This window comes from Verticillium alfalfae, genomic scaffold, assembly GCF_000150825.1.
Source record: "Verticillium alfalfae VaMs.102 supercont1.5 genomic scaffold, whole genome shotgun sequence".
Classification (NCBI taxonomy): Eukaryota; Fungi; Ascomycota; class Sordariomycetes; order Glomerellales; family Plectosphaerellaceae; genus Verticillium; species Verticillium alfalfae.
In genome coordinates this window covers 1,880,277-1,907,830 of record NW_003315034.1, presented here as the reverse complement: position 1 = coordinate 1,907,830, position 27,554 = coordinate 1,880,277, and the positions used below count along the sequence as shown (strand labels likewise).

The 27,554-nt window shown below is 56.9% G+C and overlaps 12 protein-coding genes across 12 annotated transcripts in view; 8 read left to right on the top strand and 4 right to left on the bottom strand.

Annotated features, from left to right (window-relative positions):
* Positions 1-820, top strand: part of VDBG_04915 (conserved hypothetical protein) — a gene marked incomplete at both ends in the record, with an annotated part of 1,698 nt that extends 878 nt beyond the window's left edge. Inside the window, one exon of the mRNA XM_003005263.1 lies at positions 157-820. Coding sequence (XP_003005309.1) covers positions 157-820 — 664 coding nt within the window. The remainder of the gene's footprint in view (positions 1-156) is intronic.
* Positions 821-1,322: 502 nt separating this feature from the next.
* Positions 1,323-3,286, top strand: VDBG_04914 (eukaryotic translation initiation factor 2 subunit gamma; the record flags this gene model as incomplete). Its single annotated transcript, XM_003005262.1, has 3 exons — positions 1,323-2,094; positions 2,191-3,177; positions 3,256-3,286. 3 exons carry the CDS (start codon positions 1,580-1,582, stop codon positions 3,284-3,286), a joined length of 1,533 nt encoding a protein of 510 aa, XP_003005308.1.
* Positions 3,287-3,911: 625 nt separating this feature from the next.
* On the bottom strand, positions 3,912-5,695 carry VDBG_04913 (conserved hypothetical protein; the record flags this gene model as incomplete). Its single annotated transcript, XM_003005261.1, has 4 exons — positions 3,912-4,622; positions 4,675-5,111; positions 5,180-5,566; positions 5,626-5,695. The coding sequence occupies 4 exons, from the start codon at positions 5,693-5,695 to the stop codon at positions 3,912-3,914; spliced, it is 1,605 nt and encodes a 534-aa protein (XP_003005307.1).
* A 1,510-nt stretch (positions 5,696-7,205) lies between these two features.
* VDBG_04912 (nuclear pore glycoprotein p62) lies at positions 7,206-9,417 on the top strand (the record flags this gene model as incomplete). Its single annotated transcript, XM_003005260.1, has 2 exons — positions 7,206-9,170; positions 9,229-9,417. The coding sequence occupies 2 exons, from the start codon at positions 7,206-7,208 to the stop codon at positions 9,415-9,417; spliced, it is 2,154 nt and encodes a 717-aa protein (XP_003005306.1).
* Positions 9,418-9,600: 183 nt separating this feature from the next.
* Positions 9,601-10,508, bottom strand: VDBG_04911 (hypothetical protein; the record flags this gene model as incomplete). Its single annotated transcript, XM_003005259.1, has 3 exons — positions 9,601-9,903; positions 10,017-10,148; positions 10,261-10,508. The coding sequence occupies 3 exons, from the start codon at positions 10,389-10,391 to the stop codon at positions 9,864-9,866; spliced, it is 303 nt and encodes a 100-aa protein (XP_003005305.1).
* Positions 10,509-13,056: 2,548 nt separating this feature from the next.
* VDBG_04910 (DNA damage checkpoint protein rad24) lies at positions 13,057-14,056 on the top strand (the record flags this gene model as incomplete). Its single annotated transcript, XM_003005258.1, has 4 exons — positions 13,057-13,117; positions 13,179-13,485; positions 13,547-13,859; positions 13,916-14,056. The coding sequence occupies 4 exons, from the start codon at positions 13,057-13,059 to the stop codon at positions 14,054-14,056; spliced, it is 822 nt and encodes a 273-aa protein (XP_003005304.1).
* A 1,117-nt stretch (positions 14,057-15,173) lies between these two features.
* Positions 15,174-16,505, top strand: VDBG_04909 (phospho-2-dehydro-3-deoxyheptonate aldolase; the record flags this gene model as incomplete). Its single annotated transcript, XM_003005257.1, has 4 exons — positions 15,174-15,179; positions 15,267-15,324; positions 15,384-16,286; positions 16,351-16,505. 4 exons carry the CDS (start codon positions 15,174-15,176, stop codon positions 16,503-16,505), a joined length of 1,122 nt encoding a protein of 373 aa, XP_003005303.1.
* Positions 16,506-16,770: 265 nt separating this feature from the next.
* Positions 16,771-17,946, bottom strand: VDBG_04908 (predicted protein; the record flags this gene model as incomplete). The annotated part of the gene is made up of 1 exon (XM_003005256.1): positions 16,771-17,946. One exon carries the CDS (start codon positions 17,944-17,946, stop codon positions 16,771-16,773), a length of 1,176 nt encoding a protein of 391 aa, XP_003005302.1.
* A 1,272-nt stretch (positions 17,947-19,218) lies between these two features.
* Positions 19,219-20,530, top strand: VDBG_04907 (cytochrome c1; the record flags this gene model as incomplete). The annotated part of the gene is made up of 4 exons (XM_003005255.1): positions 19,219-19,284; positions 19,431-19,585; positions 19,736-19,798; positions 19,858-20,530. The coding sequence occupies 4 exons, from the start codon at positions 19,219-19,221 to the stop codon at positions 20,528-20,530; spliced, it is 957 nt and encodes a 318-aa protein (XP_003005301.1).
* An 880-nt stretch (positions 20,531-21,410) lies between these two features.
* VDBG_04906 (conserved hypothetical protein) lies at positions 21,411-22,257 on the top strand (the record flags this gene model as incomplete). The annotated part of the gene is made up of 2 exons (XM_003005254.1): positions 21,411-21,508; positions 21,576-22,257. 2 exons carry the CDS (start codon positions 21,411-21,413, stop codon positions 22,255-22,257), a joined length of 780 nt encoding a protein of 259 aa, XP_003005300.1.
* A 353-nt stretch (positions 22,258-22,610) lies between these two features.
* On the bottom strand, positions 22,611-24,465 carry VDBG_04905 (26S protease regulatory subunit 7; the record flags this gene model as incomplete). The annotated part of the gene is made up of 4 exons (XM_003005253.1): positions 22,611-23,906; positions 23,959-24,073; positions 24,137-24,228; positions 24,284-24,465. 4 exons carry the CDS (start codon positions 24,284-24,286, stop codon positions 22,797-22,799), a joined length of 1,320 nt encoding a protein of 439 aa, XP_003005299.1.
* A 360-nt stretch (positions 24,466-24,825) lies between these two features.
* VDBG_04904 (T-complex protein 1 subunit delta) lies at positions 24,826-26,756 on the top strand (the record flags this gene model as incomplete). Its single annotated transcript, XM_003005252.1, has 4 exons — positions 24,826-24,885; positions 24,974-25,025; positions 25,082-25,737; positions 25,793-26,756. 4 exons carry the CDS (start codon positions 24,826-24,828, stop codon positions 26,633-26,635), a joined length of 1,611 nt encoding a protein of 536 aa, XP_003005298.1.
* Positions 26,757-27,554: the final 798 nt, after the last annotated feature.

The following is a 27,554-nucleotide window of genomic DNA, read 5'->3' as shown; positions in this document are numbered from 1 at the left end:
ATCGGCTGGTTCATCGTCTCGATGATCATGTGGGTCATTTCTGCTGGCATCTTCCAACACCAACGGAGCTCGAGCGCTGGTCGCGACATGTGGGGTTGGAGGTACGTTTTCCCCATATCATATTCGACGTTGGCGTGCGAAACTGACCCGTCGCAGTTGCAAGGAGAACAGACGCGCTGAGCTCTACCAAGACAAGGTCGACTATGCTCTGGTCTGCCGCCTGAACAACTGGGTTCTCATCTGCATCATCATTGAGGTCGTCATTGAGATCATCGCCATTTCTCTCTACAGCATCGTGTTCTATCGTTACTACACCAAGCGCCGCCTTACCAAGTCCATGGACATGCGCGATAGGGCTCGCTCTGACCTCTACCTCGCCCAGCTTCGCAGCCAGTCCGCTCCCAACACCCCTGGCCTTAAGTCTCCTGGGCTCTACTCGCAGTACGCCCTCTCACCGCGCAATCCCGAGAAGACGTTTGCATCTCTCTCCGCCATTGAGGAGCAGCAGCCGCAACCCACCTTTACGCCGGCAGCACGCTTCGTCGAGCCTGCCTCGAGCTTCGCGGGCCAGCAGCAGTCCACGTTCAAGCTGCAGGCACCGCCAGTCAAGGCGCCTTCGGCAACACCCAAGCTTGGCGGCGGTGGCTTCACGCCGACGTCTACAACGGCCCCTGCTCTGCCCACGCACCCGCCTTCGCCGCCGCAGCCTACCTACAACGAGCATGCACATGCCTCGGGCGCAGCGGACGAGCCCGTGTACGACGCTGTTCCGATTCCAGGGGCTTACGCCGATGCGCCAGTTAAGGGGTACGGTCGGTAGATGATGGAAAATGGGTGACGATAGAATGACTGTGTTTTATTTTCTTTGTCTGCGTCAGCTTGTCTGCTGGTGCATACCCCCTCCTTCTTTTAAGACGATTTTTTTCATCGCACTATATACCATCACGGCGTTGAGGATCATGGAAAGAGTTTCCTCGACGGTGAATTTGCTGGGCTGGCCTGGGAAGGTTGGGTACTCTAGCACTCTGAATTAATTGTGAATATTGTATCAATGAATACCAGAACTGTGCTGCGAATTGAATCTCCTATTGATGCAGATAACGAGACTGCAAAGTCTGTCAACCTCTTTTCCTTCTTTTCTTTTTCAATTATTCACAACAGTATCGGTTGCAGGGCCCTCCTACAAGGGGGATGGACCAAGAATACAGTGAGACGACGAGCAAATGCAGCACGTAGGTCGTGGGTCTCGCGGGGAAGCACACGGTGAGGGGCAACGATCCTTATCGGACCTATCAGCCCCAATCAGGACTAGCGTCAGAGTCACACTCAGGACTGCACAACTACGAATTTTGATGTGCCAAACGAGGCGAAATCACTCGGAAAGCGAAGGCACGTCAAGCTCCACGAAGAACCACTGCGGCAAAAGTGCTCCAGTCCGACCTCTCGGTGTCCATCAACAACGTCCCGTGCAAATCACACCCACCTTGCCCGGCCAAATTTCTCCCGCGACCACGCGACCACTCTTCCTCCTCCCAACCAACCGATAACCCCGCCAAAGCAACGACCTCTAACCGCAATCATGGCTTCCGACGACCCCAAGTTCGACGACATCGAGTCCGAGTCCGACTCTGGCGAGTCCAACATTGACAACCACGGCGAGGATGAGCAGGAGCTTAAGAGCGCCCTCAAGAAGTCCTCCAACCCCGTCACCGCCGAGGCGCCTGCCGTCCAGCGCCCGACGCTGCCCCCTCAAACCGACCCCAAGGATCTCGACGTCAAGACCCTGAACCCCCTCACAGCCGAGATCATCGCGCGGCAAGCGACAATCAACATTGGCACCATCGGTCACGTCGCTCACGGAAAGTCCACCGTCGTCAAGGCCATCTCCGGTGTCCAAACTGTTCGTTTCAAGAACGAGCTGATCCGCAACATCACCATCAAGCTGGGTTACGCCAACGCCAAGATCTACCAGTGCGACAACCAGGAGTGCCCTCGTCCCGGATGCTTCAGGAGTTACAAGAGTGAGAAGGAGGTTGACCCGCCATGCGAGCGCGAGGGTTGCGAGGGCACCTACAGGCTGCTGCGACACGTCTCGTGAGAAACCCCCCTCCACCTCCCAAACCCCAAAGCGTGACACCTCCCATATGTCGCTACGATATCATCATGCTAACCCGACTTGAACGCATACAGCTTTGTCGACTGCCCTGGTCACGACATTCTCATGAGCACCATGTTGTCAGGAGCCGCCGTCATGGACGCCGCTCTTCTGCTGATTGCCGGCAACGAAACCTGCCCCCAGCCCCAGACGTCCGAGCATCTTGCTGCCATTGAGATTATGAAGCTGGACAAGATCATCATCCTCCAGAACAAGGTCGACCTGATGCGTCCCGAGGCCGCTCAGCAGCACTACCAGTCCATCCTGAAGTTCATCCGTGGCACTGTGGCCGGAAAGTCGCCCGTCATCCCCATTTCCGCCCAGCTGAAGTTCAACATTGACGCCGCCCTCGAGTCCATCGTCAACACGATCCCCGTGCCCGTGCGCGACTTCACCATGGACCCCCACATGATTGTCATTCGCTCCTTCGACGTCAACAAGCCCGGTGCCGAGATTGACGAGCTCAAGGGTGGTGTCGCCGGTGGCTCCATCCTGCACGGCGTGCTCAAGCTCGGCGACGAGATCGAGATCCGCCCTGGCATCGTCACCCGCGACGAGAAGGGCGCCCTCAAGTGCACGCCCATCTTCAGCCGCATTGTGACCCTCAACTCCGAGTTCAACGAGCTCAAGTACGCCGTCCCCGGTGGCCTCATCGGCGTCGGCACTCGCATCGACCCCACCCTCTGCCGTGCCGATCGTCTGGTCGGCTTCGTCCTCGGCCTCAAGGGACGCCTGCCCGAGATCTACAGCGAGATCGAGATCAACTTTTACCTCCTCAAGCGCCTCCTCGGTGTCCGCACCGCCGACGGCAAGCAGGCCAAGGTCGCCAAGCTGGCCAAGAACGAGGTCATCATGGTCAACATTGGCTCCACCTCCACTGGCGCAAAGGTCGCCGCCATCCGCAACGACGCTGCCAAGCTGATCCTCACGAGCCCGGCGTGCACCAACATTGGCGAGAAGGTCGCCCTTTCCAGGCGTATCGAGAAGCACTGGCGTCTCATCGGCTGGGCCACCATTGCTGCGTAAGAGCCCCCCCCCCCTTCTACTCATTTGAAGCGGTTTCTGCTTTGTGTGATTTGAGACTGACGTACCTTGTGTAGCGGTGTTACCCTTGAGCCCAGCACGTCTTAGGCTGATGAGCAGACGATGGGGGAAACGGGAGACATGAGACCATGACTACGGTTACGGATCGAGGTTTAGATAGCAGATGGGCTTAGAAAAAATAGGCCGTGCAGACGATGCTGTTTCGACTGATGTTACATTTTGTTCTTCGTGATGTGAGGGACACGGTGTTCAGGAGCACTTCGGTCATGAGGCTTACATGCCTTGGGCGTTCTTGCCTCATGAAAGCAGGTTGTCGGACTCAACTAGGGAATATAGGTGGGTGCTTTGGATCCTGACCACGGCGACGGGCTCAAGGCAATGCTTTCCTGTGTTCATGTCAGGAGGCATGCTGGTCGAGGCCTCGAGACATCGCGTTGGATCGCCCCCTATGCCCAGAAAGGCCTCCAGCTTGCGCTCTCAAGCCGTGGTGATGAAGCATGATGCAGCATAATGGAGCCAACGTAGAATACGTCCACGGCAGGCCGAAGAAAACATGCCTAACAGAAGCAATCAGTCGCACAAATGCTGCCGAGAGATGAAGTGCACGCATGGGTATATTATTCGGCTCGTAACATGGCGCCACAGGTCCTCGCCAGATACCTCGCCCGGCCCTCGACATGTCCTCCCGGGACAGCGGTTCCGGGACCGTAATCTATTTTCTTGTCTTCTGCGCGTGCTTGACCAGATTCTCAATGACAGCTTCAAACGCCTCCCTGTCCCCAATCTTCTCGTCCGTCTTCTTCTTCCAGTGCTCCAGTACCTCTTTTGCCACGTTTTCCAACGCCTCCAGCTTCTTGTTGTGCGCCTCCAGCTCGTCGTCCGTCATGCCGTTGAGAGCCTCCTCCGTCGTTGTCGCTAGCTGCCGACCGGCGACGAGGTCCAGCTCCGGTGTCGGCGGGGGTCCCTTGCGCTGGCTCATGCTCGTCGGGCGCTTGGCGTTGCCGCTCGAATCGAGGCTGGTTGTCGAAGCGTTGACCTCGGACTGGCGGACGCGGGAGACGGAGCGTGATTCAGATGAGGTGCGGAATGAGCCGTTCGAGGTCTTGCGGTGCAGCGATGGGAGGACAAGCTTCTTCTGCTTCGAGGCCGGCAGGATCTCGTCGAGGTCGACGGGGACGCCGAGAGAGACGAGGAAGAGGCGGCGGATTCTCGAGCGGATCCAGTCTGGGGGGGACACCGGAGGGGGCGCCACAAGCTGTGACCACAGAGAGGCGCTACGTTGTGAAAGGAACACATTGTTGTCCCGGGAGAGCGGCGGCAGCGTAGGGAGGTCGAGTTCAGCTGGGGGGAACAGGGAGTGGAGATAATTGTCGAGAGCGTCGGACATGTCTTCGCCGTCAAGGTCATCGAGATCAGGTATAGGCTGCATGGCAAGGTTAGTCGCGTGTACACCCTACTGAAACGATGCAACTTACGAAAGGTAACGTAGCCAGCGGCACTGCTGGGGGAGGGACATGCGCCGCTGGCTCTGGAGATACTTGAGTCTCAGCCTGCTGGAAGCCGTCTTCAAAGTCGTCAAAATCGGCATCTTCTCCGCCTTCTTCGAAATCATCGAAATCATCCCCAAAATCTTCGTCGTCGCCGCCGTCGTCGTCGTCTTCTTCTTCGTCGTCGTCGTCGTCATTCTCGTCGTCGTCTTCTGCTTCCGGTGGGGGCACTTTCAATGTTGGCTGTTCCGGCGCTGCGTCTGTAGACTCTGTGGCTTGGACCAAATATTCGGAATCTGTCGCAGGCGCATCATGGGAGTCCAGAACCACAGTGTCTGGCGAGCCGGGCGGGGGTGAAGATGGACCAGCTTGCTCTTCGGCCGGTGTTGTGGGAGCAGACACGTCATCCGCGGGTACGGGGGAGTCTACGGTATAGGAGTGAGCAATCATTGATTCATTTCTTCATAAGGAGAACGACTACATCAATTCATACCGGTACTGTTGGATTCCTCAGTCTGGCCATCCGGCTTCACGACCACGTCCGCATCGGCGTCAGCCTTCCGCTTCTCCAGGAACTCCTCAGAGTGCTCTCCAGTGGTGCCCGAAGACTCCTCGACGACAGTCAGGGGGATTGGCTGCCCGCCGGCGGAAGTAGTGGGCGCGCCATCATCTAGGCCTTCCAGCTTCTTGTCCTCGACCAGGGCAATCTCATCAGGCTCGGCGTCCTCCTCCCGCTTGCGGTACGCTTCTGTTCCCGGCACCTCGCCGTAGGACGGCTCGTCGTCAACTTTCTCTACCCTCGTCTTCGGGATGGGCGACTTGGGGGAAGTCTCTGGCGCGGACTGGGCGTCGGAGAAGTGATCGTCGTCAGAAGACTCGGCTGGAGACAGGGTCAGCGCTTGACGCAGGGAGCGGGGGTTTGAGGTCATCGGGGCATACCCAGGTCTTTGGCGCCTGGATCAGCCGTTCCCGTCCGCTTGGGTGGAGTGAGATTAGTATGGTCCGCCATGATGGTCGTGATGATGCGGGAAGCAGGTTGGCGGTCCCTGTGTGGGCTCAAGCTTTGGGGTGCTGCGATACAGGGGTCCCGACTTGGGCTCCGCTCAGGCGACGCTTGGTTGCTCAAGGTGCTTCAGCTTGCAGCGGGGGGACAAACAATTTGGTAAGGCTGGCAGGGAGAGGTTTGTTTCTTTTGGGTAGCGGGCTATGTTGCAGCAAATAGGTGTGGAGAGCTTCAGTCAAGTTCCAGAATCAGGTCCTCGAAGCTTATTAGGGTATCTACATCGAATGCACGTCGTCACAGGTCTGGACCACGACCGCCAAGAAGGAGCACTGAACGTTGTCTGGGCAGGACGCTACAGTGCCGACGCCCCTCTCACGTCACATGATGGCACCCACCTTGGATGGGGTTGTTAGGCCCAGCTGCCGCCGGATGGCACTTGGATACGCTCGTCCAACACTTAGTTGGTATTATTGATCTGTATTTACAACCAGGGGATTGAAAGGGCACAGAGTCTGACGAGTGGAAGATCTAGTACATGCTCTACGGGTATCGGAAACTTCAAGCAGAGTGTACGCATGGACCAGTAATCTGCACCCGGCCTATTCTAATACCCGTCAGGGCCTGGAACACAGTGGTTTGAGGAGGTAGCCTTCTCCCCGATCACGAGCATCTCAGTCATCTTTGCGGACAGGACTTCTTGAGTAGACGACAAAAACTGGCTCTCGATATTCCAAAGCTGATCTAGATATAATTTAAGTATGATAATGCGAATGAATCCTAGGTGTCGAGTGATTATCTGCAATGCTGTCTTAGTACGCAATATTCATGGAATACATGCGCCCATGAAAATCATTAAATCGCGTGCTTCAGCCGCTGAGCTCAAAAGCAAACAGTTCCTCAATAGAAGCCAACGCCAGACGCTGCTGTGCCTAAACAAAGTAATGTGCGTGCTTGTAAAGTGTCTAGTCGCCTGTTACATGTTGGTAAGCATAAAGGCGAGGTGAAAGTCCCTTCCGGCAAAAAGCGTCTGCCCGTCGTTCCTGTTGTATTTGCCAGCCTACCAGCGGCATAGAAAAGCGTGATCCAAGTGAATGGGAGCTAGACCCCATGCAAGCTCAGTGGTATGTCCGATGAAATCTGAAGTGAGCTGCATCCAAGTTGTTGGTGGGTGGAGCTCCGACACAGAAGCACGGTTGTCCCACGTGATCATGATTGGAGCAATCAGAAATGGGACCTGCAATAGCAACATAACCAAAAAAAGCTACCAACAATCCCCAGCTCTTCTTCCCTTGATAGCGACTCCCGAGCTGCGCCCATTGCACCACCACACGCTTCCTACTTCCGATTTGACGCGGTCGATTCCTCAGTACAACTTCGTGCAAGGACCTGCAACTCGATGCGATAGAACCGACGCGCCCATTCTATAAGCTTGCGCCCAAGCTAGCTGGCGACGCGTCCCAGCACCTCGCTACCCTCTCTCACTCCCCCATTGCAGCGACATAAGCCGTAATCCACAATGTCTTTCAGTTTCGGACAGTCGAGCTCAACGCCAACTTCGAATGGCCAGGCCAACCCAACCACAGCGGCGCCTGCCTCTGGCGGCCTCTTTGGAGCTGCCAGCGGAACTCCTAGCTTCTCCTTCGGCAACACAGGCACAGGTTCAGGCGCAAACACTCCTGCTGCCGGCGGTGGTTTGTTCGGTGGAAATGCTGGGCAGAAGCCCGGTGGTCTCTTCGGCAACGCTGGCGCAGTATCTACTACCCCTGCCTCAGCGCCCGCCGCGGGAGGACTGTTTGGCAAACCTGCCGCTCCCGCTACCTCGACAACACCTGCCTCTGGCGGTGGCGGCCTATTCGGCAACACCGGCTCGACGACCCCTAGCACAGCTGCTCCGGCTTCTGGAGGCCTTTTCGGCGGCGGTAGCGCGGCTCCTCCTTCGACTGGTGGCTCGTCACTCTTTGGCGGAGGTGGCGTCGCGGCGGCACCCGCGAAGCCGGCCGGAGGACTTTTCGGTGGAGCCAATACAGCCAGCACTGCTCCCGCCGGTGGACTCTTCGGAGCTCAAAATACCAGCCAGGCACAGACGCAGGGTTCCACGCCGAGCCCTGCTCCTGCCGCTGGTGGTCTCTTCGGCGGCGGCGGCCTGAAGCCCCCCACAACAAACGCGCAGCAACCTGCTGGTACATTCGGCTCGCAAGCAACTCCCGCCAAGAGCCTGTTCTCTCAGCCATCCACAACACCTGCCGGAGCACCGCCGGCTGGCGATTCCAAGCCTGCAGCTGGAGGTCTCTTCGGCGCTGCGGGTGGTAGCCAAGCTAGCACCCAACCACCGGCAACAAGCCAGCCTGCGGCTGCTTCAGGAGGCCTCTTTGGAGGTGCTGCGCAGGCCGCACCTGCCACCAAGCCAGCTGGAGCAGCGGGACTCTTCGGAGGTGCAGCGACGCCTGCCGCCTCGTCTGGTGGTGCCAGTGGCCTGTTCGGTGGACAGAAGCCCGCTGCGCCAGCTGCTTCCTCTGCTGGGGGCCTCTTTGGAGCACAAGCTCAGTCCTCGACTCCTGCTACCCAGCCGGCCCCAGCAGCAGCCGCTGGAGGCTTGTTCGGCGCCAAGCCTGCTGCGACCACCACACCCGCGACGTCTGCGCCAGCAACGTCGACTGGAGGTGGTCTCTTCGGTGGTGGTGCTGCGACCACATCTGCTGCTCCGGCTGCTTCAGGTGGACTGTTCGGCGCGAAGACCACAGAGGCCTCGTCTACCGCTACACCCGCTACGGCTGCTCCTGCATCGTCAGGTCTCTTCGGCAACCAGACATCGTCCACCGCCCAAGCTAAGCCGGCCGCCGGCGGCCTTTTCGGTGCCGCTGCATCGACGCCCGCTTCCACAGCCGCGCCTGCGACGGCAGCCTCGACTGCGCCAGCTGCTGCCGCCACCACCACCGCCGCTGCTGGTACCTCTACAACCCCCGCTGCGTCTTCCGGCAATGCTCTCGGCGCCTCAACGACAGGACCTACTTCGCAACTACCACGCCTGAAAAACAAGTCCATGGATGACATCATCACTCGTTGGGCGTCGGACCTCTCCAAGTACCAGAAGGAGTTCAAGGGTTACGCGGGCGAGGTGTCCGACTGGGACTTCACCCTGGTCAATAACGGAGAGAAGATCCAGAAGCTGTACCTCAGCACGTTCGAAGCTGAAAAGGCGAGTCATGAGATTGAGCGACAGCTCCAGTCGGTCGAAAGCCAGCAGGACGAGCTGGAGGAGTGGCTCAACCGCTACGAAGGCGAGGTCAAGGAGATGTTCTCGCGCCAGATGGGCCAGGGCGAGACCCTCGCTGGACCGGACCAGGAGAGAGAGCGCACGTACAAGCTCGCCGAGAAGCTGACGCAGCACCTCGACGAAAAGAGCCGCGATCTCTCCAAGATGGTCAAGGAGATCAACGAGATCTCGGGCACCATGAGCAAGGGCACCAAGCCCGAAGACCCTGTACGTCATGCCGTCGTGGCCACTATCGCCTTGAGTCAGCTAGCTAACGAGTTTACAGCTCAGCCAGATTGTCCGCGTCCTCAACGGACACCTCACACAGCTCCAGTGGATCGACCAGAACGCGGCAGCGTTGCAGGCCGAGGTGTCGGCTGCGCAGAAGACGGGCAACAACCTAGGCAGCCAGTACGGCGCTACAGAAACCGACGCAGCGGAGAGCTTCTACCGCTCCTACGTGGCCCGACGGTAGAGGGTGACGCAATGGAGAGGAGTGGGCGACAGATAGTATGCATGTGAGCGCAGGGCTAGGAATCGGGAATCGGAGGGAGCAAGGTATGAAAGGGGGAAAGGCACACGACACTCGAGATCAGTCGCGTCGAACTCCCGCCCTTCCGAACGCATCGAGGGGGGTGGTGAGCGCCGCGATTGGAGATGCTTTTGCTTCTGCATTATCATTTGTACATGTACAACTAGCTGGACAGTTGGTAATACCAAAAGTGGACGCAATCTGTGTTTGTTTCCATGCGGTCAAGGGCCGCTACACGTTTGAGCTTTCACAAGCGTTTAACGCCCCCGAGCCAAGAATTCAATTCATGTCGTCCTCCGCGTCGTCCGCCGACTTAATAACAGCGCTACTGTCTCCACATCACCAACATGGTTGCCGAGTAAAGTGCGTGTTGATCGATGTCAATGTTCCTAGTTCTTCTCGCCGCCCTGGTCCTTGGTGATGTCGTCACTGTACAAAGGGAAAAAAAAGCCAAGGTCAGCAAGGTCTGTCAAACAACATCCGTCGTCGACGAGAGGGAGAATTGGAGATGGGAAGGTTTGTGTCATTTCTTGGGCACGAACATGTGGTCAGCGAGCTGCTGCAGGTGGGCCTGCTGCTCCTTGATCTTCTGCTTCATCTCCAGGAGCTTCTCCTTCTCACGCTGGCGGATGGCGTAATCCTCAGCAGCCTTCTCGCGCTGCTGGAAAGCGTCACTGTCGATGGCGTGTTAGCGGGATTGGATTCGTAGGATGGTGCAGGTGGTTCGGAGAGGCGCGTGTTTAGCAGCGAGGCGGAGGTTCACAGCGCTGCTTTCACGAAACGTACCCTTGGCCGCCGGTGCTGCGGACGGAACCGAGATCGCCGTCAGCCATGGCGCGAGCGGTGGTGGTGAATGTGGCTCGGGAGGCGAGGGACAGAGGGGCGCGGATGGCCTTGGAGGTGACGGTTCGAAGCATGGTGATGGATGTGGATTTGGGAAGAGATGGGCGAAGGGGGGGATTGGAGTTCTTGAAGGGTATTTGCCACGAAGAGACAATGGTCGATTGGTCTGTTTGGAGAGGATGGTTGGTTGTAGAAGAGCAAAGGTGGGTGGGTGGTTTGGGGGGAGCTGATCGCGGTGTCGTCAGTGAGGGTAGCCGGCCGGATTCAGTTGCTTTAAAGCCCATTGGATGCAGGGGTAGGCTGCCAGGTGGGAGCTTGGGGCAGACCACAGCTTGCGATAATGACGTACCTCGACTTTGGTGGTTTTTGGGTGGGCTCGCAAGTACCTTCCTAGCGCGCAGGGGCGGTATTTCTCGGGTTCGGGGAACAGGGCTCTCGAAGCATCAGACCACCTTCGTCGTCACTCCGGGCTGGGCTGGGCGTGTGCTGCCCTCCAATTCCGGGGGATCATCAGTAGTGGGCACGACACGTCCACGGGATTCTACAGGGCACCATTAGTGGAGATGCTCTCAACGGAAGCCCCATGACTGCTGGAATGCGGTGGGGTTTTGCGGTCGTCAGGCAATTGTTGCATGCAATTGAGGCTTTGACTCGAGGTGTTTCTCGCCCGTGGCCTCGATGCTCCCCGCCGTCTTTGTCATGTGGACAATATCGACAGGTCTGTCTACTAGACACGATACCGGCTTCGACAATTCACAAGCTTGTGGAGTGACGAACAAAAGCCTGAAGCCTCATGACGGTCTGATGCCTCACGATTGATGCCGTGACAATGAGTCAATGCTGACGGTGGCCTCGAGCCATTCTGTGTGTCCCACACCCATTGATTGCACTGCATAGCCAGCTGTTCAATTAGTCCAGAATCACACCCGTCATTTGACAGTTCCCATTTGGCGTTGCTGTACAGGTAGCACAGGATGACTCCATCTCTGTCTGAGAGATCTGGTGCATATCCTGCTCAAGATGCCAAATGCACGAAGGAACATTTTGTGCCTGGTCTCATGTCGAAGATCCTCCGCCAGCGTTGTTTGCCCGTCTACGAGGAAGCCCACTGTTCACGAGACAGATCAGTGCGCGACACGACGCTAATGGATGGGTCACTGTCTGAGCTGAGGCGTCGATGGGGGAAGAGCAAGAGGCAATCGACGCTCAACGGCTCAACACCAGGCAAAGCCGTTGATAAACTGTTTCAGAAGTGTGCTAAGCCCAATGGCGCGTCCAGATGAAAGAAAAAGAACACTTTATTGCCGCTTCGTCACGGGGTTGAGCCAAGGTATATTTCGTGATGGGAAAGAGTGCGAGACCCCAACAACCGCCGGTGCTGATGTTCGATCTAGAGGCACCTATCACTGAAGGATGACATGCATGCATGAAACCGAACCCTCAGTATTTAGGCGCTGCAATCGTGCCGTTTCAAGGAGAAGAAAGACAGGCAGGCATGAATTGATGGACGAGGTGCTTCGGTGAGCGTCAGAGAGTCCCAGCGGGCTGCCTGAGCCTGAGCAGCCAGCCTGATATTAAAGTGACGTCGATGCATCAGAGGAACAACAAAAGGAAAGTGCTCCTCAGTACCATGTACGCCTCTCCCCTCTAGATTCCAGTGCATCCTACGGAAAGAGGTACGTGACAGGGACCCCCTTCCCTCGAGCTTCACGTGAGTCCAGTGAGGCAGCCGTTCCCCTTCCAGGGTTAGGTACGTCGACCAAAACATCCAGGGCACCTGGCACGCCTTGCTCCAACCCTGAGCAGCAACGGGATTGAGGCAGCAACGGGATGGGGACATCCCTCGTTTTTCTCGCCCCTGTCGGGCCCCCTGTAGTGGGCTCCGCGTGTTCCCCCCCCCCTCTTTTGGCCCCCCCCCCCCCCTGCTCCCCCTTGCGCCAGAGCCCCAGAGCCCAGAGCCGGCCGAGTTCCTCCAATTTCCATCACCTCAGCTTTTCGACCAGTCTCATCGGCCGCTCGCCAACCTGGAACCCGACCCAACGTAACGCAACCTGCTCCCTTTCACTACCAAACCAACAACAACACTTCCTCCATTTTCCCTTCTGCATCCTCCCCACCTTTGCACCAGAATAGCCCCAACTCGACACGGACAATACATCACTGTCCTCGTTCATCACGAAAACACAATCCTTCACTTTACAACAGGTTCGTTCCAGTCCTAGTCCCAATCCCACATCTTCCAAAGTCGCCGTCCGCTTCCATGCCGCCGACGCCCCCTCTGTCGTCATCGCATCCCCCCTTCCGCCCTTCCACGATCCCAGCGAAATGGCCTCTCTGCGATGTGGTCATCAAACTCCCATCGGTTGAGCAATCGATCTCTGCTCTCCTTGCTTTCCACCATCGGTGCATAGCCTCTTGCTCCTTCGCCGGCCTGTACCTCGCGACGTCTGGCGCGGAAACCCCACTCGAAGCGGGGGGGAAGCAATCGCCTGGTCCGGGTGGTGAAGTGAGCGAGTCGCAATCCGCCTTTTGCGGGCTGTCAAAGCGAGGGGATACTTTCCACGAGGCCTCAGACATTAAAAGCACCTTGCCTGGCCCTAGCCTCACTTTCAACCAACCTGTCGATGCCTGCCCCTTTTCGCGCACACTGCCCTACCTGGCGTTCCGTTGCTCACGCCGTCACCGCAACATTCTGACTAACGCGCGCTTCCGATACAGAAACCACCAAAAACCGTCACCATGGGCCAAGAAGATGCCGTTTACCTGGCCAAGCTCGCCGAGCAGGCTGAGCGTTACGAGGGTATGTCCCTGCCGATTTATGCCGGCTAATGATTCGTTGAACTAATCACCGAGGCTTTCAGAGATGGTTGAGAACATGAAGATTGTCGCCGGTGAGGACCGCGATCTGACTGTTGAGGAGCGCAACCTCCTCTCTGTCGCCTACAAGAACGTCATTGGCGCCCGCCGTGCCTCTTGGAGGATCGTTACTTCCATTGAGCAGAAGGAGGAGTCCAAGGGCAACTCATCCCAGGTTGGCCTCATCAAGGAGTACCGCCAGAAGATTGAGGCCGAGCTCGCCAAGATCTGCGAAGATATCCTTGAGGTCCTCGACAAGCACCTGATCCCCTCTGCCAAGTCTGGAGAGTCCAAGGTCTTCTACCACAAGATGTATGTCTTTGCTGTAACCCGCCAATCACGTTACATCGCTTGCTGACGCACACGATAACAGGAAGGGCGACTACCACCGTTACCTGGCCGAATTCGCCATTGGCGACCGCCGCAAGGATTCTGCTGACAAGTCGCTCGAGGCCTACAAGGCTGCCACTGAGGTCGCCCAGACCGAGCTTCCTCCTACTCACCCCATCCGTCTTGGTCTCGCCCTCAACTTCTCCGTCTTTTACTACGAGATTCTCAACGCCCCTGACCAGGCTTGCCACCTGGCCAAGCAGGCCTTTGACGATGCCATTGCTGAGCTCGACACCCTGAGCGAGGAGTCCTACAAGGACTCGACCCTGATCATGCAGCTGCTGCGTGACAACTTGGTATGTACTCCGGTGTTGCTGCGTGAGGCGACGCGCATGTGCTTACGCGATATCAGACCCTGTGGACCTCGTCGGAGGCCGAGCCCGCCCAGACCGGATCCGGTGAGAGCGCCGCGCCTAAGGAGGCCGCTCCCGAGGCGACCGAGGCACCGGCCGCGGCCGCGAGCACCGAGGAGGCCCCCAAGGCCGCCGAGTAAAGGTTGGCTGGTCGCTTCACTTTCTGTACGCCACGGTCATGGCCGGGCAATGGGTGGTCAGGTGTCTACGGAGTGCGGACTGAAAGACCTCGTTTTATTTTTGCGAGTCACATGTTTTAGGCAAACGCAATTGCTGCGCACAAGACTTTTTTCTTGGAGGGGAGACGGCAGGGTTTCCCTTCTGGGACCGACGGTTGAGGAGTGGTAGGGGGCGAAGAAGCATTGAGGAGGGGTAGACCTTACCATTGCCTGCTTTCTTAGACTCTAATCCGATGCCGTCTGGATGAAGAAAGACAAAAACACAATAACCGAAAAGGGCTTCCGAGAAGTACCACCATGTTGATGAGCCAGACGCTTTTGTCTTGACGCCTCGTTGTCCTCCTGATCGTGTGCCGTTTTGTGTGTATTGTGCTTTGTGTCGGACTGTTGGGTTGAGTCATAACTAGGGTACCCGACGTGGGAGGGGGGGGGGGGCGTCGCCGACGGTCGGCCCGCCATGCATGGAACAAGGGTGGGTTGACAGCTGGGAGGGAGGATGTACATGGTAGCAGCCAATCTCGTCGGTCTCCTCAGTCTTCCTATTTCGACACAGAATGACCCAACCGACGACATCAGGGGCAGGAGTGGCAAGTCATGCGTCTGCATCGATGCAAGAAAATGGCATACGCCATTCGCGCCTCCACCGTTACCGGGCGGCGCGCATCAAAGCCCGGGGCTCTAGGCCCTGGGTCCTGGGTACTGGGGGCCCTAAGGTTCCTAGGTACCTAGGTACCTAGGCTCCTGGGCAGATCAGCAAGGGGCAGAGAGCACAGGGTGACTAACATCAACTTTTTACGGCGGGGTTTCTTTCGTCACTGGAGCCCCGAAGCTGGAGCTGCTAGCATGGGTGCGCTGCCCCTCCAGACTTTCAGCAGCAGCTGGGTCATCAACCCCAAAGACTCATCCCAAGGTGACTCGCGCCATTCGTCTTTAATATTTCTTCCACTCAACCCTTCTCGTACCATTTCAGCCCAAGGAAGCAATTGTTACGGTCCCCTGGCAGCTCTTTTTTGTTCATCTGTGATACCCCATTTGCCATCCCTTTTACCTCCCTACCTTTCCCTCTTCACCGCCCACCATGTCTGTAAGTCACAAGCTGACCTCACATCCTTTCCTGCCCCGCGCCACGCCACTTCCACAATAGGATGCCACGACTCTGACTCAACAATAGAGCTTCTTCATTGAGAACAAGAATGTCGGCAACAAGGCCGACAGCGAGGATTGGAGGAGTAAGTGTTGGCGAATTTCAGTTTCGGAGTCGTCTTTGGCTAATACCCGTTGCACCCAGTCCGTGGCTACAACCCTCTGACCTCCCCCGATCTCCTCCAGCACGAGATCGCGCAGACAGCCAACTCCAAGCAGACGGTCCTGACAGGCCGTGAGGAGGCTGTGGCCATTGTCAATGACACCGACGAGAAGAAGCGTCTACTGGTCATCATTGGCCCCTGCTCCATCCACGATCCCGATGCCGCTCTCGAGTACTGCGATATGCTCATGAAGGCCAAGGAGCAGCACAAGGACGAGCTGTGCATCGTCATGCGCTCCTACCTCGAAAAGCCTCGCACGACCGTCGGTTGGAAGGGTCTCATCAACGATCCCGATATCGACAACAGCTTCAAGATCAATAAGGGCCTCAAGCTCTCAAGACAGCTCTTCATCGACCTGACTGACAAGGGCATGCCCATTGCCAGCGAGATGCTCGACACTATCTCTCCCCAGTACCTCGCTGATCTCCTCTCCGTCGGTGCTGTCGGCGCCAGGACAACAGAGAGCCAGCTGCACCGTGAGCTGGCCAGCGGTCTCAGCTTCCCCGTCGGTTTCAAGAATGGTACGGACGGGTCCCTGGGCGTGGCGATTGATGCCATTGGCGCCGTCCGCCACCCTCATCACTTCCTCTCGGTCACCAAGCCCGGCGTCGTGGCCATTGTCGGCACGGTCGGCAACGAGGACTGCTTCGTCATCCTCAGGGGCGGAACCAGGGGCACCAACTACGATGCCAAGAGCATCGCCGAGGCCAAGGCGGCCCTGGAGAAGTCCAACCTGCCGCAGAGGCTGATGGTTGACTGCAGCCACGGCAACTCGCTGAAGAACCACAAGAATCAACCCAAGGTCGCCGCGGATCTCGCCGAGCAGATCTCCAAGGGCGAGACGGCCATCATGGGTGTTATGATTGAGAGCAACATCAACGAGGGTACGTCGCTCCTTTGACATGATTTTACGCTTTTACACCAGGAACCTACGCTAACACTCGGCAGGCAACCAGAAGGTCCCCAAGGAGGGCAAGGCCGGCCTGAAGTACGGTGTCAGTATCACGGATGCTTGTATTCACTGGGACGATACTGTCTCTGTTCTCGATACTCTTGCGAATGCTGTCAAGCAGAGACGCGAGATCATTCAGACGAAGGCTTAGGCTTGGTATGTGGCAGGTCGGAAACCAAAAAAAAAATTGGATGTGGATTTGATGTTTAAATGAAGCGGTTATCAGGGAAATTTGTGAATATACCATCGCCTTCGATGCGATATTCCACAGTTCGGAAAGCATAACCATTTGCTAACCCCCCCTGCCCATCCCTTTTATCATTTTCGCTGCGTGGTTTCGTTGATAGGACTCCGTACCCAGAGTCACTGTCGTGACGAACAGTCCTCTGCCTTCTGATAGATCCTTCAACACAGGACTACCTGCTTCTCCCGTCTCCTATCCGCCCGAGCCCCGATCCCTTGGCCCGTCCCATCGGAGCAGACCGCCAGGCAAGGTATTCCCCGTGGTGCCAGTACGTAACGGCCCATACCATCTGCGACGCCAGATCCAATACACGATACGTCATCTTCTCCGCCACGAAACCTTCCAACCAACTGAACACCACGTCTTCACCCTCGCGCAGCACCAAACCCCCCGAACGCGCACCTGTCGACACCATTCGCGCCGCCGGCGCGCCCGGCCGGAACATGAACCAGTCTCTCTCCACCGGCGGCGCCGTCACCGTGATCGGCCCCCATGAGAGGCGCAGCTGTGCCGTCTCGCGCCCGTCGGTGCCGTGCAGTAGCCTCGCCGCGTTGTGCGCCAAGGACTCGGCGTTGAGAAACGGCGCCATGGCGGTGAACTGCGCGGCCGGCCACGGGCCCCGGTCGCAGCCCAAAAATTCGGTCAGCAGCGGCCAGTGGCGGATCAGGGGCTTCCAGGGGTCGTTGTGTGCGAGAACCTCGGTGTGTGGGTGCAGGAGCTGCGGCAGGGAACTCGGCTGGCAGGCGAGCATACGGCGCCAGCTCGCGTCCTTGCGACCCACCGGTCCGTCTGGCCACGGCGGGTCCCAGAGGTCCATGGCGTCTTGGGATGACGACAGGCACGAGGATGTGAGGCCTCCTGTCTCGTGGTCGTGGTTCTCTCGAAAACCCTCCCAGCGGATGGCGATGATGTGCCACGATGCGAGGACCTTGGACTGCATCTGCCTGCTCGTGTGACGCAGGTGCGTCATCTGGTGCTGCACCTCGACCCGCCAGTCATGAAAGACAAGCCCGAGGAGGGGGTTTGGGTGGATGTTGGACCATGTCCTTGGCCGGCTCGGCTCGAAGAAGAGTCTACGGCGGAGACTCGGTGACCCTTGAATCACCGATCGCCAGTACTTGTTGACCCTCTGCGCGAGAAGAAGGGTTTTCTCATCGACGAATAAAAGGATGTTCTCCAGGAGCTCCCAGGTCAACGTGACCAGAGTGAAGCCGACGAAGCCATATATGTCTGGCCACGACTTGCAGTGTATCGTTGTCACTTTGTCTTCCTCCACGCCGAAAACTGCACTGTCTTCCGTTTCCGGGCTGTCCTCGTGATAGCCATATCGTGTGTCTTCGTCGTCCATACTTGACCATATCGTTGCGCTGATGCATTTATCATTCCCTTCCGGCTATGAAATCTCTAGGGACAAATAGACACTAATCTCGGAGAGAAGGCAAAATTTGAGGTACTCAGCGGTTTATATATTTACTCTTAGTTTTCTAAGGGTGGCTCGTGGCCCAACCGTTCAAAGCATTCGTGGCCTTTCAGCACTGCAGCATGCCTTTCGGCGGCATCATAGATGATGTTCATAGGGCACGTGCAAGACTGACATCATGGAAGGTTGCCTCTGCCAAAGTCAAATTCGCTATCTGGCGCCGATGGGGCCTGGGACCCGAACTGCGGCTTAAAGGTTCTTCCCGCCCATGCATATTGTGAACAAACCATCAGGTACACTATGAATCATCTCCAATAGCATAGAGCGCAGGTCTACTATGCTTCGCTCGGAAAGCTCTTGCTCAAGAGATTGTGCGCCAAGCCTTTGCGGAATACGCTCCAGATCGTGGACGTTGCATAGCTGTCGGGACTTGGAACGGATCGGCCTCAAGAGTACAGCCTTCTGACGTGCACCTGGAGAGATCTTTGCAGTCTAAACTTTGTAACGCGACATTGGGAACGTAGTAGATAACAAGGTTAAAACCTCAAATTAGAGTACCTTGCTGACCTGTGGTTCACCGTATCCCAAGACGCTGCTCGCGAGGAAACGAACACATTGATTGCAGTCAGAGAAACCATGAACCGTTTTCAGGGTCTGATGATGATCCTTCAGGAGGAAGGCATAAAGTTGAACAATAGATTTATGTCCAACGCCCTAAACCAAAACCCTGATGCCAGTCCCGCTAGAGTTAAATGCCCATATCCTGTCAACTACCAGCTCTTGGCACAATGCCAGAATAACAGCGTCTGATGTCGGGAATGAATCTGCCGAAGGATCTGTGACATTCAGTCTGATTGGCGGTCTGGATGTCCAAGGCGGCTAAATCGATACTCTCTCTATAACAAATAACCTATAACTGAATGCAACACTGCCCCCTTAATGGCATAGAAGCTCCCGTGACCGAGGTGAAGAGTGAGTGGCGCTCCACTGATGAGCCGTACAATCACGTGGTCTCCTGCTGACTAGCCAACAGCCAATGAGCATCGGGCCATTTCGGAAACTGCCTCATCTCTCTCAAGCGATTTTCGTCGACCTTGAATCGGTAGACTTTTCGACGTCAAGTCTCCAGCGACCAACAACCAATTGCCCCTCGATACCGATAGCGGCTGTCTCAACGGCTGAGGATACAGCTCGCCCATCATGTTGGCAAGGTCCTGCCTGCGCTCGACGCGCGCGCTCCGAAATGCACCCATCACCATCGCCAAGGTATGACCTGATCACGATTTCCGGTTTCCCGAGGCATTCATTCATCACACGACATGGCCGGCCTACGGGGAGGCATCCATCAATTGGGCCTGGGCTGGGGAGAAACGATTCTAGAGTCGAGAAGATGCTGACTTGTCCATCAACAGCGTGCGGCGTCATCGTCCAGCGGTGCTGCCGAGGCTGCCCCTGCTTCTCTGAACATCGCCGCCATCGCTTCGACCGCCGTTGCCGCTGGCTCCATGGCCTGGTACTACCACCTCTACGGTCCTACCGCTCACGCCATGACCGCTGCCGAGGAAGGGTAAGTGCTGAATCTCTTACAATTTATTTCGCGTCAAGGGAGATGCAGGCTTCACAACACGTTGATGGGGAATGCGGCATATGAATTATGAGGCGATCCAAGTCTTCACAGTATCGATCGATGTGAGCTCTTCACTAACGGCGCCTTCAGTCTTCACCCTACCAAGTACCCCTGGGTCCACGAGCAGTGGTTCAGCACCTTCGACCACCAGGCGTAAGTCAATGGCCCCCGTATGCGAAATGGTCCTTCCGCCGTCCCTAACAATTCGCCAGCCTCCGCCGTGGTTTCCAGGTCTACCGCGAGGTCTGCGCTTCTTGCCACTCCCTCGCTCGTATCCCTTACCGATCCCTCGTCGGTTCCGTCTTGACCGTCGACGAGGCCAAGGCCCTGGCTGAGGAGAACGAATACCCCGGCGAGCCCAACGATGAGGGCGAGATTGAGATGCGCCCCGGCAAGCTTTCCGACTACCTTCCTTCCCCCTACAAGAACGACGAGGCTGCCCGTGCGGCCAACAACGGTGCTCTGCCCCCCGATCTGTCCCTCATCGTCAAGGCTCGCCACGGCGGCTGCAACTACATCTTCAACCTTCTCACTGGTTACCCCGACGAGCCCCCTGCGGGCGCCCAGGTCGCCCCCGGCATGAACTTCAACCCTTACTTCCCCGGTACCGGCATCGCAATGGCTCGTGTTCTCTTCGAGGACCTTGTCGAGTACGAGGACGAGACCCCTGCCACCACCTCGCAGATGGCCAAGGATGTCGTCGAGTTCCTCAACTGGGCCGCCGAGCCTGAGATGGACGACCGCAAGAAGATGGGCATGAAGGTCCTCATTGTTTCTTCCACCCTCTGGGCCCTCAGCGTCTGGGTCAAGAAGTACAAGTTCGCCTGGCTCAAGAGCAGGAAGCTCGTCTACCAGCCTCCCAAGCAGACTGATGTTCGCCGTTAATGGGAGCACCTTTGGTTGTCTCTGTGTATGTTGTACTAGGCTCTTAAAATCAAGCTCCTTTGTCTGGTGGAGGCGGCAGAGACAAGGCGGAACGAGATTCGTCGTTGAGAGCAAGGAGAGCGATAGAGTGTAAATCAGATGACCCTTTTCTCAATACCTAACCTAGCTTGTTTCACCCTCTATGATGTCGCTATGATGGCTGCAATCAACCATTTGCACCTGCCAGTCACATGTTTTGACGAGTAAACCCAGGATCCGTAGAGGCCTTGGGAAAGGCCAGCGCACCGCAATGTGCAAGTTTGTAGTTTGGGAGCAGAATGGCGATGCCCAAGGAAACAAGATTGAACGAGGCAGTAAACAAATCAAGACTCTGCCATTTGATATGTATGTCGAAGCCGTCAAGTGCGGATTACGAGAACCAGTAAATACACGAAGTTCGGACACGGAAGAATAGACATCCTGCGAATACCGGCGGCAACTGCATACCTAATCAGGATGCCGCGCTGAGCGCGCCTGGCCATTCGCTGCTCCAATTACCCGATGTGTTCCACGGAACGACCCGACATGGGTCGCCCTGTTGTCTCATACCAAACGACAACATCCTGCTTCGTCGATGCACTCGAGTTCACAGCAACTCCTCTCTCATTTCAGTCTTTGCATCTCTTGCCCTCTGGTCTTCGACCTCGATCTTTCAGATTCCCGCTGAGCGAACGCCCCGATAAGGACCCGCTGGTGCCTTCGACTTGCTCCACCTGCTCCAGCTGAATCGCCGCCGACCGATAGCTTTGCGCTCTCTTCGGCGCCTGGACTGTTTGCTCTCGACAGCTTCTGCCACAGCAAGCCAACCTCGACCACCCACGCTCACACATTCTTTCGCAAAATGCCGTCTGTCGCCGAGGAACACCACCGAGTCTTGTCTGCCGGTAAGAAGCGCAGACGAGACAACGATATAGACAGCCTCCAAGGTGCCATTTATGAGTAAATAACAACCTACCCCCTCCGGCGTCTCTGCAGAACAGCAACTGACACAAACCCCTCTCGACAGACAAGCCCAGCACCATATCCAGCAGCAATATGCCTTTGCCGACTTTGGAAAACTCCTCCAGCATCACGATGCTGCCCTCCCGCTGGACGCCTACGACAGTCTGGCGAGGAAGATCATGCCCATAAAGCGCCAGCGTTTTTTGGAGGCTGAGGACGACAATGCGACGTACAACCCTGATGGCCACCACCGGGCCCGGAAACACAGCCGCTCGCCCTCAGGCACAGCCGCCTCTCGCCCGCCAGCCGCCCACCGTCTCACATCCAGCGCCGCGCTCGCCCCTTGTCACGTGTGCCACCGCCGGCCGACGAAGAAGTCTGACCTCGACTCGTTCGCCGAGTGCCACGGCTGCAAGGCCCGTACGTGCTTCGTGTGCCTGCGTCAGTGCAAGGGCTGGATGCCCGAGACGCAGCAGGGCGAGCGGCTGTGTGATATTGAGAGCCGAGACTACGAGGAGACTCTCTCGCGGTCTTTCCACATGGAGGACGCCGACGGTGCTGCCGCAGGACACCAGGTTGATCTCGGGCAGGCTGAGACGCAAGGCGAGCGGTCTGCGGTGGGGTCAAGACGGGCAGGAGACGGCTGGAGCTCCATGGGCCACCAGCAGGTTGTCTGCAGTAAATGCTGCATCGAACGTGGGCAAGAGGGGGATGTGGTCTGTCTGGGCTGCCTCTCTCAGATGTAATCTGATTTGCAGTGTCTGAGACGACAAGGAATATTTGAGGAGGAGATGGGTCACAAATGGGCCATCACGCGACGATTCATGATACCACGGGCGTTTGCTTTTCACACTGCATGGGAAGGATGTCCATGTCGAACGACTGCACTGGGCGGAGGACATAGGACGAAGGGCTCAGATGCTACGCTGCACACACAATTTTCACTATGGCGTTACAGGAATCCAGGGGCATTTTTAAGAAGGAAGTAGATAGATAATATCTGACACTGGGACGCACCTCTCGGGTTCGACTCTCATTATCGTAACCAGTTTCCGCATCACGGCCAACATCTCAGAGCAGAGGTTTAATCCATACGCTAAGGTTTGCAAGCCCGGCACTTTGATTGTGGTACTAGACTCCTGATCATTCATGTCTAGCGGTAATGATTCTCAGCACGATTTATTCATCCCGCATCAAGGGGTTTCGACGTCACGCCTCTCTAAAAGCCGGCCGATTCCGTGTCTACAATTACAGCTTGAATACACGCCCTGCAACCCCTCCGCACTTAGTTGTACTGCATGTAGCTGGCAGTCGAGTTGAACTTCAGGTTGCCCTTGATGACCTTCTCCACTGCACTGAGGAAGTCCTTCTCGGTCGCAACCTTTCTCCTGGCGCGAATGGCGAACATGCCCGCCTCGGTACACACACTGCGAAGCTCGGCACCGGTCGCGTTGGGACACAGGCGCGAAATTAGCTCCCATCGAATATCACGTTCGACGGACATGCTCTTGGCGTGGATACGCAGAATGTTGGCACGGCCCTCGAGATCGGGCAGAGAGAACTCGATCTTACGATCAATACGGCCAGGTCGCATGAGGGCGGGATCCAGGGTCGAAGGCCTGTTGGTGGCAAACATGACCTTGATGTTGCCGCGGGCATCGAAACCGTCCAGTTGCGTGATCAGTTCCAGCATTGTCCTCTGCACTTCGTTGTCGCCTCCAGCGCCATCGTCGAAACGGGCACCACCCACAGCATCGATTTCGTCGAAGAAGATGATACAGGCCTTCTTCGTCCGCGCCATTTCGAACAGCTCGCGGACCATCCTCGCGCCTTCACCGACATACTTCTGAACCAACTCACTACCAATGACGCGGATAAAGGTGGCGTCTGTTCGATTCGCGACAGCTCGGGCGCAGAGGGTCTTTCCGGTTCCAGGAGGTCCGTAGAGAAGGGCACCCTTCGGAGGGTCGATGCCCAGGTTGACAAATCGTTCCGGCGATAGCAGAGGCATCTCGACGACCTCGCGTAGCTTCTCGACTTGCTCCTTGCAGCCACCAACGTCACCATATGTGACATCGGGCTTCTCTTCGACCGTCATCATGGTGACGCTAGCATCGATCTTGGGCGGCAGAGGGAGCAGGATTTGGTATTTGTTCCTGTCGACTCCAACCCGCATGCCCTCCTCGATATCTGTAGGGCTGACGCGCTCGCCGAGTTGTACAACGAACTTGGCGATCTGCTTGACATTGATGACGTATTTGCTTTTGGAGTCGTCCTTTTCGTCCAAAATGATCTTCGTGCAGCGTGCCACTTGCAGTGGTTGTTCTTCCGACATTCGTTGACGATCGGCGGCGACGTCCCAAAGGTGCGGTGGTGCAAGACCAGTATCAGATTCCTGGTTGATGTGATTAGTCGTGAGTCGGGAAGTGTCCTGAACAGCCACCAACCTTGACACCGATCTTCTCATCTACACTCGCTTGCTTCTCCTTGATCTGCTGCTCCAATTTCTTGATAGCGGCACCGTACGGCGCAGCGCCGTAGGTTTTCAGAACCTGGATATCTCTGTCGACAATGTGTCAGTGGCAAGTAGAGACGGGCCGCGGGGGTAGACTGGTGTCGACTGACTCATCGGTGAGGGGTGTGATCTTCTTCTCTTTGGCTTCGTCATCGGCGAAGTTCTTCTGGTACTTCTCCCAGCTCTGGCCGGTGGCGGAAGGCTGGTCCGGTTAGCGACTGTGGGTTTGTCGCTTGGGGACTTCTCGAGGGACGTACCATCGCGAAAGCTGAAGATGCGGCACCGAAACGCCGGCTTGGCTCTGTCAATGTTTTGTTCGAAAGAAAGATAGGAATGCGCAGGCAGTCAAAGAGGATACTGCAAGGTTTCGGCGGCTTCAATGACGGTAGTGGTGATCGTGTACGTTGAGTGATGGGAGGTTGACGCGGGAAGCTGGCCTGGCTGGCAACATGCAGAGGTTCCGTAATCCCCAGTTGCCTTGAGCTTCCACTATGAGCACGGGCCAGATCAGGAAGCAGCCCAGGCAAGGGGAACGCGAGGCTGTTGCTACTGACGGGATGCGCTAAGCCAAAAGGGGGTCGAACTGGGGCCTGCGCGCGCGGTGTGCCGGCCGTGGAAGAACTGAAGTGCCGCTTTAAAAAATATCCCACTCCTAAGGGGAGGATAGTGGGCTGTAGCAAGGCGACAGCGGGGACACAGCATCAACGAAAAAGCTCACGCCCAACGACTTGTTAGCTCTCGAAACAGCTTTCCACCACACGGTTTCGGCAAATAGACAAGCACATACCGGACGATACAAATGGCGACAACAGCTTCTGCAGGTCCCTCCGCGGGGGCCAACTCTAACACTGCCTTCAAGGTGAGCATAAGGAGCTCCCCCCTCCTCCTCTAAATTACGACCTACGTAATGAACGGAGCCACAGGAGCAGCAACTAACACCATGAAAGGACAAGGAGAAGCCTGTCGCCGTACGATCATCCAACATTGTCGCCGCCAGAGGTTAGTTCCCCCCCTTCCTCACCAAGCTCTCTTTGCCTTGCTGACCAAGCGCTCAGCTGTCGCCGATGCGATCAGGACCTCGCTGGGTCCTCGCGGTATGGACAAGATGATCCGAAGCGGAAGGGGCGAGACCATCATCACGAACGACGGCAACACCATGCTCAAGAGCATGTCGGTCATGCATCCCACGGCTAAGATGCTGGTCAACCTCTCTGCTGCCCAGGATGTTGAGGCTGGTGACGGAACGACATCAGTGGTTGTCATCTGTGGCAGCTTGCTGGGTGCCGCTGACAGGCTTCTGTCCAAGGGCATCCACCCCTCAGTCATCTCAGAGTCGTTCCAGCGGGCGGCAGCTGCGGCCGTCGAGGTGCTTCACGACATGTCCCAGCCCATCTCCCTCACCGACACATCCGCCCTGCTGCAGGCCGCGAACACGTCTCTATCCTCCAAGATTGTGTCGCAATACACGAATCTCCTCGGTCCCATGGCCGTCAACTCGGTCATTAAGACTATCGACCTCAAGACGGCGGACAACGTGGATTTGAGGAACATCAGGATAATCAAGAAGGTCGGAGGCACAATTGAAGACAGCGAGCTTGTCGATGGACTGGTCTTGACACAACCGGTCATGAAGGGTGCTGGCGGCCCGGCGCGAATTGAGAAGGCCAGGATCGGCCTCATTCAGTTCCAACTGAGCCCGCCCAAGCCTGACGTAAGTTGACCCCTGAACATGTGGACGCGCGAACATTCGGCTGACCCTCTTCCAGATGGAGAACACAATCTCTGTTAACGACTACCGTCAAATGGACAAGATTGTCAAGGAAGAACGTGTCTACCTCCTCAACATGGTCAAGAAGATCAAGAAGGCCAAGTGCAACGTTCTCTTCATCCAGAAGTCCATTCTCCGCGATGCTCTTAACGACCTGTCCCTGCACTTCCTCGCCAAGCTCGGCATCATGGCTATCAAGGATATTGAGCGCGACGAGGTTGAGTTCATCTGCAAGTCGACCGGCTGCAAGCCCATTGCCGACATTGACTCCTTCACCGAGGACAAGCTTGGATCGGCCGATCTCGTTGAGGAGGTGCAGTCGAACGGAGCCCGCATGGTGAAGGTCTCTGGCGCCAAGGCGACCGGCAAGACCGTGTCCGTTGTCGTGCGTGGCGCCAACTCCCTCATCCTTGATGAGGCTGAGCGCAGTCTGCACGATGCTCACTGCGTTGTCCGCTGCCTGGTCAAGAAGAAGGCCCTCATTGCCGGTGGTGGTGCCCCTGAGATTGAGATCGCTGCGCAGCTTTCCAAGCGCTCTCGCGAGCTGACCGGCACAGAAGCCATCTGCTGGAAGGCCTTTGCCGACGCCATGGAGGTCATCCCCACGACGCTGGCCGAGAACGCCGGTCTTAACAGCATCAAGGTTGTCACTGACCTGCGTCACCGCCATGAGCTTGGCGAGAGGAACGCGGGTGTGAGCATCAAGTCGGGCGGTGTCAACTCTAACATCTCGAAGGAGAACGTGCTGCAGCCGCTGCTCGTTTGCACGAGCGCTATCGAGCTCGCGGCAGAGACGGTGAAGCTGATCCTGAGAATTGATGACATTGCCCTGACCAGGTAGACGGAGGAAGGAGGAACTGAGATATCCACGTCAAGATGAGTGTTTGACATGACCGGAACCTTTCAGAGTAGGGGATCCAAGAAAATAGACACGCTCACGGCGCAAGCACATACTCGTCCTTACCCCAGGGTGTCAGCAGCCATACTCGTTCAACATGACTTGAACATGCTCAATTTCATCGTCCCGCCTTGTGATTGAGCCTCCAGTTGCCACAGGACATGGTCCCCTTTACCTCTGAGTGTGCCGGAATCTTCGATGGTGGGGGGTGACTAATACAGAGCCTGGCCACCCAAGAATAGGGGATCCAGCAAGCCCCTCAGCAGGCTGGGTCCACTGGGCGAGCAACTAGCACGATAACGCGTCACAAGGGTCCTGACCAGGGTCGCGATAAGAGCCTCCATCTCCCACGGGAGGAGGTGAGGTAGTCCCACTGTAGTTGGTCGCTGGAGCACTGCATGTGCGAATAAACATCGATGCTCGCGTGTCTCGAGGTGCCCCTCCAAGCACTCCCCGAGATATCCAGAGCCTGCTCTCTGCTGTTGCACGGTCGTACTTATCGAAAACTCAGTTGGTCTCGGGGCCACTGGGCAGAAGGTCAACTTTCGAATAACCTTTCTTTTGACTTCTCGGTCAGCTCAGCTCAGCTCCACTCATCTCCATCTACACGACTGTATTTCGTCATCCGCGGTTGAGCTCCAAGATCCTAGAACTTCCGGCGACACCGCTCATTCCGACTGTGCCTCCCGACATCAGCACCCGAAATCGAATCCAGAGACTGGTGCCGCAAAGAGCCACACCCCGCAAGCGACCTAGCCACCTGTTGCCTTGCGAGATTATACCCAATGTTTTGAGATGTCAAGTTCGTTGGAGGACCTGGGTCGACCATGGCAGAGAACGATGGGCGCCAGTACATCGAAAT